Source organism: Gadus chalcogrammus, chromosome 7 (assembly GCF_026213295.1).
Source record: "Gadus chalcogrammus isolate NIFS_2021 chromosome 7, NIFS_Gcha_1.0, whole genome shotgun sequence".
Taxonomy (NCBI): Eukaryota; Metazoa; Chordata; class Actinopteri; order Gadiformes; family Gadidae; genus Gadus; species Gadus chalcogrammus.
In genome coordinates this window covers 15,757,314-15,765,656 of record NC_079418.1, presented here as the reverse complement: position 1 = coordinate 15,765,656, position 8,343 = coordinate 15,757,314, and the positions used below count along the sequence as shown (strand labels likewise).

General features: G+C 44.0%; 2 protein-coding genes across 2 annotated transcripts; one reads left to right on the top strand and one right to left on the bottom strand.

Moving 5' to 3' along the window:
• Positions 1-26: 26 nt before the first annotated feature.
• Positions 27-7,320, bottom strand: LOC130386001 (trafficking protein particle complex subunit 14-like). Its single transcript, XM_056594789.1, is given in 5 exon segments — positions 27-1,248; positions 5,615-5,808; positions 6,496-6,632; positions 6,856-6,961; positions 7,195-7,320. Coding segments are annotated over 5 exon segments (720 nt in total). The 3' UTR covers positions 27-1,091.
• Positions 3,010-4,782, top strand: LOC130385844 (uncharacterized). The gene has a single exon (XM_056594573.1). The coding sequence runs from the start codon at positions 3,061-3,063 to the stop codon at positions 4,099-4,101; it is 1,041 nt and encodes a 346-aa protein (XP_056450548.1). The 5' UTR covers positions 3,010-3,060; the 3' UTR covers positions 4,102-4,782.
• Positions 7,321-8,343: the final 1,023 nt, after the last annotated feature.

The window sequence follows — 8,343 nt, the reverse complement described above, 5'->3', positions numbered from 1 at the left end:
TGAATGTTCAACATTGATTTGGCTGTTTCAATCTATCCATAGTGTTTCATAATTTGTGGATAATATTGTTTTAATAATTAGTGGATCACAGTGTTCTACTAATTAGTGGATGTCTTCTGGTTTAGGGCCGATCAAGACAACTTCTACAAAATGTGTTCTCAGAGCCTCCTCATGTCCTAGGGATGTCTGGATTCAGGGGGGACCAGCGTTAGGAACTGGTCAATCTCCTGAGCTCACTTGATGGTTCTCCTTCATGCTGGTGAGCAGCAGCTTGGAAAGGGTAGCCCACACTTTCTCTGTGTCTGAGTTGCTGAGTTGCGACGTATATTCCAATACAGTAAGAAGCAGAGGAAACATCCTAACTAGGTGCCTAGTTAAGGCAAGCTTCAAGGAAGCGTGGGAAGGCTACTCGGTCAGTGGAGGATATCCCCTGAGACCATGCGGCATAAGGAATTAGTCTTTTAAATTATCACAATTATCACGTCAAGGCATGATTACATATTTGTCAATCGAACATGTTAGGTTATTGTTGCTTCATTATAAGACAACTGTATATGAACAGCTAGCATAGGGACTTGGACCTTCAGTAAAAAGACACAAACGGCCAAAGTGAATTTTTGGGTTGTCAGGTGCTGCTAATCTGCAGCCTCATTCAAGTACTTTCACAAAGTAGCTCCCTAACAAGGACTTTCCCTTTATAGGTCCTGAGGTTATAGGAAGCCTCCTCACCATTGAGACACAGCCTTTGTCTTTTAGTTAAGGACTGTCCTGTTGGACAGTCCATAGTTAAGGACTGTCCTGTTGAACGGTCTGTAGTTAAGGACTGTCCCGTTGGACAGTCTTTAGCTAAGGACTGTCCTGTTTTAACGCTTTCCTGAATCCCTAGATGTCATCTCCTGTTCTCTTGTGTTAAACCAACTCAATATGACCTTTTGTCTATTTTCCCCACCTAGCAGTTACTTGTGTAAACTTCGTACTTGATTATTATATTCTGCTATTTTGCCTTCTGTCACTCTACTTCTTGTTTAGCTCCTGTTTCCCCGTCTCTCTCTCTCTCGCTGTAGCGCTCTCCTCCTCCCCCCGTCCGTCTCTCAGCAGATGGGCTCCAGCACCAGAACCTTGCACTCTCTCTTGGCGATCTTGTCCAGGGAGAGCAGCGCCTTGTCTGGGGGGGGCAGGTACAGCGGTCTCCCCACGGGGGAGCCCACAGGAGGGGTTATAGCGCGCCGCTCCATGGCACTGCCCGTCCTGCACACAAGAACACGCACACAGACACACGCACACAAGCACGTGCACACAGAGACGCACACACAGGGATAGACGAGAGGCAGTATTTTTATATATTTTAGAGCAAAAACCAAGAACTGCATGTTGCACCAGAAACCCTTATGATGACACCCTGATTGTATGTGTGCAATCCAACTTTTAGTTGGGATTTCTGTATGAACTGAACTTTAAATGAACTTTAAATGAAAATATATAATCAGAAACTTAACTGATTCTTGTAATTTACTGTCGTGGAAAAATGTATCCCAATGATAATATAAAATGATATATCGTACAAATGATATAACCCTGTTAACATTGTAACTTATTTTAAAGGCCTTTACATGAATTGCACCTAGAGATAGCTCCCTTTCTCTATCCAATTGAAAAGTGTAAAGTTAGTTAGAATTCGAATAGCCGCTGTAGCCGGCCATTCGCCTGACTTCTTTGTTGCATTGATTTCTTATTCCTAAAACCTTAAAATAATATACAACAGTTGTCTCATTAAAGATGCTATGTAAATCCCTCTGTCTCTTTCCCATGATCAGGCTTTATCAAACCACACTCGTGTCGTGTGTCCTAAAATGAATTCCTTTTCATTATTTCCCTTCCTCCTCACCAGTAAGAAGTGCTTTGACTGCAACTCTGTTAAGTAACGAATATTTTTAGATATTGACATGTTTCAACATGATAAAATGAGGCTGAAGAAAGGAGAAGCAGAGAGTTCCTTCTTTGTCTTTCTGTATCTAACTATCTGTCGTTCTCTGCCAAACATGGGTAAGAATTAGAAGACTTGACAGATTAACAGTTTCTGTTTGCGTATGCACGCACACGCAGACAGACACGCACGCACATACCCACACAAACAGGAATAGAAACACAGAATAGCAGCATTTTAATATTGTTTAGAGAAATTACCAATAACTGCATGTTGCACCAGAAACCGTTATGAAGATACCTTGATTGTTAATGTGACATGATTCTATGTTGAGTGAAAGAGGAATTTGCTAACACGCGAGATACGGCAAGAGCCAACATGATATTATATCTTTTTCTTTCTTTCTTGGTATCTCTGGACACACATTTCCTTCGTTCCCATTAAAAATATGAAAAAATATAATTGACTTCCACTTCCAAATTGTTTCACCTCAGTTATTAGCTTTGGCTTTGAAAATAGCAGTTTGCTTCTTACATGATGGAACTACTTCATCCCTCCCTTGTTTCTTTGTAATCTAACACTCTCACAGGGTTTTGTTGTCTAGTCGGGGACGTGGGAAACCATCAGACTGTGGAAAGCTCAACAGAACGTTAGAAACGCTCACTGGCTTGTTCCACATGAACTTCTTGTACCTCAGAGAACTAGAAATAACGTCTGATTATTTAAATGTTAGGAGGAATTGGGATGCTAGGACATATGGGACGACTGAGAAGAAGATAAACTGAGTCAGAAGCTGAGAGATCCATCAGTTAGATCTGAGATGGCTGAGGTCTGTCGTGTCACTCTCCTTTCTGCTAGTGCAGACTGCGGCTGCACTAGCAGAAACAAAATAAGCGGTCTGGAAACGTGAAAAGTCAAAGACAGCTCAATCCAAAGCATGCAGAGTAGGTTTGGGGTCGGCTCCCTGAATATCCGGGACAGTTGCCGGGTTTACACCAATGTTAACAACATTCACCCACCATCGTTATTAGGAAATGCAATTACATCATCAACACACGGTTCCCCTTTCTACGGGTTAAAAGGAGCTTAAAAAAAGAAAAACCACAGAGTGACAGAGACAGTGAAAGGACATAGGCATGGCTGATTTCACCTGGTATGTACTGTCCTTTAGTAGTTTGTGTTGTGTTGTTGTGTTGGTACAAGCTCCAGATCCGACTTACATTTATAAAAGAGTTGGTGATTCAGGGACCCTGCAGTGTAACAACGTGATCAAAGAATACACACAATGCTCCTCGGTCACATGGATCTACAACAGAGACAGACGGGGGACAGTCGAGTTAGTGAAAGCAGGAAAAAGGATACAAGAAAATCTGAGCGGATCCAATTACTCAAGACTGAGTTTGCAGCCTGACTGTTCTCTGACTATCAGCGATATTAACATTGGAGCCGCTGGACTCTACAGTTGTCAGCAGTACGATTCAACCGGAAAATATGGGGAGGATGAAACCATTGATCTCTCTGTTCTCTCGGGGATCTCTCAGGATGGCGACTTCATTTGTTCTGTGCATAGTTATGACGGAGCATGTGGGGGTGTCAGTCTGAGATGGTCAGACCAGGAGACAAGCAACCAGATGAGTCAGCAGGAGACGCCGGGGCAATGTGTCGTCCGTCGGCCGAACACACAACCCCTCGACAGCGCAGGGCTCCGCTGCCTTCTGATGAAAGACGGCGTTGAAAAGACATCAGTTGACTTTGCTTCAAAGGATCAGAAAATTCACAGAAAAACTAACATCACCTCCGGGGCCCCTGGGGGTAAGGGCCCCTCTGAGGAGCTCCCCATCTACCTGGCTGTAGCAGGGGGTACAGTGCTACTGGTTCTGATTGTTGCTGTTCTAGTACTCAGACGCAAGAAGAGCACAGGAAACAAGCAGAGCCCCCCAATGTGTGCAGAAGACCCTGACACGATGGGGTCCCCGGGGCAGGGGGAGCCCACCCAACGCCTGTCCTACGACCAGGGTGAGCCGGACGGGGGCCTGCTCTACGCCTCCATTGAACACAGGACTGGTAGTAGGAAGGCCCGGCCCCCCAGTGTGGAGGAGGGGGGCTGTGAGGGGGATGACACAGTCACCTATTCCACCGTTTCAAAGCCCCCCGCTAACCTCCCTGAGCATTCATGAAGGTAAACAGAATCAATCAGATTTATAATTAATCAGAAGTGGAAGTTTAATTGTAAATATTTTTATCCCAAAAGCTGTGAATAGATAATTCTGTTTTATGTAAAGAGTATCATAGTTATATTTCTAGAAGCCTGACATTACGTTGGAGTTCTTCTTCCTTTGTTGTTGTAAAATAACCCTGATCTTCAAGTCTTGCTTTTCCAACTTTTAGTTGTGATGTCTGTATGAACTGAACTTTACTTGCAAAAAAATATATAATCGGGACCTCTTAATAATATTAAATGATATATCGTACAAATGATATAACCTTGTTAACATTGTTACTTTGTTGCACACAGGGAATGGGTTAACCTAGCGATTGTTAGTGCTTTGCACTTGGTTCTATGAACTTCCTTACTGTAACGTCAGCAATATATTGTTTTACCTTCTGACAAATGTACTTATTGTAAGTCGCTTTGGATAAAAGTGTCTGCTAAATGCCCGAAATGTTAATGTAAATGTGGCTTTTTTAAAAGGCCTTTATATAAATTGCACATAGAGATAGCTTCATTTCTCGAATTGAAAAGTGTAAAATTATTTAGTATTCGAATAGCCCTGGCATTCTCCTGACTACTTTTGGTTGATTTCTTATTCCTCAAACCTTATAATAATATTCCATTGTCTCATTAAATATTCTATGTTATTCGCTGTGTGTGTCTTTCCCATGATCAAGCTTTATCAAACCACACTTGTGTGTGTCCTAAAACAAATTCATTTTCATCATTTCCCTTCCTCTTCACCAGTAAGAAGTGCTTTTGCTGCAACGATTAATTTTAGATTAATGACATGTTTCCAACCTGATAAAATGATGCAGAAGAAAGGAGAAGCAGAGAGTTCCTTCTTTGTCTTCCTTTATCTAACTATCGCTCTTTCTCTGCCAAAAATGGGTATGAATTCATCACTAGTATTTACAAAGTATTAGTATTTAAAAATCTTCATCAAACATTCAAAGAACTTCAGATGAAAGAGGACCGATAGCCAGAGGCCCAGAACTCTGAGAGGTTCAGAACCCGACAGAGGGTCTGAACTCTGAGAGGTTCAGAACCCCGACAGAGGGTCTGAACTCTGAGAGGTTCAGAACCCCGACAGAGGGCCTGAACTCTGAGAGGTTCAGAACCCCGACAGAGGGTCTGAACTCTGAGAGGTTCAGAACCCCGACAGAGGGCCTGAACTCTGAGAGGTTCAGAGCCCGACAGAGGGTCTGAACTCTGAGAGGTTCAGAACCCGACAGAGGGCCTGAACTCTGAGAGGTTCAGAACCCGACAGACGTTCAGAACCCGACAGACCTCGAGGTCTAAGGCCGTCTTCACAAACTATCTGCTGTACTAAAGGAGGAGACTGTGTCTCTCATTCCCAATGAAACTATTCAAAAGTAGCAATGCGCAGAAGCCCCATCTAGTAAAACAGAAGCTAAGTGGCAAACCCCCCTAGCCTAGGGGGGGGCAGTGATATACCTCCAGCCAGGACGCCGTACCTCATGATGTGTGAGCGGGACGGCTGCTGGTGGGAGAAGGACTGCGAGCGGCCCAGGCTGGCCTGGTGGCGGTCCAGCAGGTCCCTCACCGCCGGGCTGGAGGGGCTGTTCTTCCCTAGAGCCGGGAGGAAGGACACGTTTTACTAGTTTACAGATTCTGCCGCTAATGAGATGAACCTTGTTTGCTTGGCTGACTCCAGGTTGACTCCTAAAGCTGCACACCTCTCTATACCTGGCCATGAGAGGAAGAGACAGGGAGGGCTTCATGAACCCCCTTCATTCTTTCTCTCACTTAACTTAAACTTAATATGTTGAGGTTAACTAGTTAATACTACAGTTAGAGGCAACACTGCCTGCCTTATGATCGTATTCCACAATCACACACACAGTGGTACTGTTCTGAGTAAGTGAGTAGAAGTGATTGTTATTGTGCTCATGCATGTCTCAGCTTTATGCTAACTCATATGTGGTAGAGGCATTTTCTCTTTGATTATATTTTCTTTGATGATACTTTACTCAAGATTGTGTTGGTTGGCAGACAATCTCTCATAAATACATGTGGGTTATTATGTTTTGTATCCGTTCAATTTTTAAGGTGACAAGTGGATTTCAATCAAAGAGTACCTCACTGCTGTTCATGTGATATAACTGTATTGTGTAAGAGGTCAATTCTAGCGAGGTGTAATCTACTGAGAATATGGAGAAGGAGCGATGCAAGGGCTGTTCTGATTGGTCCGTGCATGTATGAGGCATCCACACATTCTGGGTACATAACATGAAGCCTGATCCCAGATCAGGAGTTTCTTTTGTCTTTCTTGCTCTCTCATATCTGTGAAGGTGTTTATCCAGGACGTGGCATCTGGCAGCGGGAGGCTAGGTACCTCGTACAGGCCGGGCTTGAGGATCTGGAAGGCCACGGTGAAGGACAGGGTGCTGCCCCGGCGGCAGTGGCCCAGGTTACTCAGGGGGGTGTGGCACACCACGGCGCTCAGGTCCGCATCATCACAGTGACTCCGGCCTGAGCGGACGGGAGCAGGAGGGTCACAGGTCACTCACCTCACCTGACGGCATCGGTCGTCTAATGTAGCATGTCGTGTTCAGTAACGTCAACACATTCCATCCAGTACAAGCTAATCCTATCCAATCTCACGACATCTAATCTGAGGACGTGTCTAGGATCAATCATCTATAAATCAATCAGATTGTTGCTCTTTGTCCACCGTACCGTCCGGTGTCCAGACCAGTGGGTCTGGGGGCCACATGCCTGTAGTGGGTGTAGATACAGTTGGTGAAAGGCATGTTGGCCGTGGACCACTGCAGCACAGCGACCAGGGGAACCTCAAGTCCCTGTGAATCCATCCAGGCCAACAGAGAGGGTGAACATCAACACACAGTGAGTCTCTCTCTCTCTCTCTCTCTCTCTCTCTCTCTCTCTCTCTCTCTCTCTCTCTCTCTCTCTCTCTCTCTCTCTCTCTCTCTCTCTCTCTCTCTCTCTCTCTCTCTCTCTCTCTCTCTCTCTCTCTCTCTCTCTCTCTCTCTCTCTCTCTCTCTCACATGTGCAGACACAGACACACTCCCACCTCTTTGGAGTCATCCTGTGGACAGTCATTGAGGTGCAGCCAAAACAGTAAGTCGTGTTCCTCCAGAGTGCTGAGCATGCTGGGTAAACTGGAGGTGGTGCTCTCAATCTTGCAGAAGGAGGCCATGCCTACTTCTTCTGACTGGTGGCTGGAGACGGATAGATGCTTTATTACAACGCTCTGCCGTTATTAAAAGATAGAAGATAAGAGAGCAGAGGGGGCAAGAAAGCAATTCAAAACCGATACTCTCACAGAGCATTTCCCTCACTAATAGCTTATGGGTGGCTATACCAGTCCATTTCTAACAAATAAACCTCAAACAATGCCTGCTATTTCGCCGAACGCAGTGTGCGGCACCTACCGCTAGGGGGTGGTAGAGAATTCTAAAGAAATATATATATTTTTATTCTTCATGCAGGGGTGAGCTTGAAGAGCTTCATGTAGTGTACAGTATATTACAAGGGTGAGCTTCACGTAGTAGTATATAGTGTCTTAAAAGGGTGAGCTTCATGTAGGATATAATGTCTTACAGGGGTGAGCTCTATGTAGTATATAAAATATAAGGAAGGAAAATTATGGGATGAGTTCAGTTGAATGGTAGCTGTTCATGATGGTGTGTGTGGTACGACGACTGAAATAAACACACCAGCCTTTGAATGAAATGTGTATATTTACACCTGAATCGTCTACAACTTGACAAGATGAACAGAAAGTTCTCCATTCAGCATTCGTTCTGCTTTCATTCACTTGTTTGTATATGATCAGACATTTGTCTAATAATGGTATTACTGAAAACAATGTGATTACAACACTATTGAATGCTGCACAAAGTACAATACTTTAACCTTGTATTGGCATAACATGTCAATTATGTTATGTTGCCAGTAAGGGGGTGTCAGCTCTCATGGGCAGAACACGAGAGCTTCAGAGAGTCAACTCCAGCTAAATAATACATCTGTAACACAAGCACGTCGTTCACCATGGATGTTACCCTCAATACTTTCTGAAAGACATCCAAGGTTGTAAAAGGCGCCCAATTAAACCCTCAGCTCACCTACAGAAGAAATCCTACAAAATCTCACAAAATAAAATTAAGCAGTTCTCTATAATGATTGTTTATTAATAAATAAAATAGAATATAAATAAATA

What these genes read in the sequence shown, in the direction of transcription:
- LOC130385844 (XM_056594573.1), top strand. Translation starts at nt 3,061, where the DNA reads ATGGCTGATTTCACCTGGTATGTACTGTCCTTTAGTAGTTTGTGTTGT.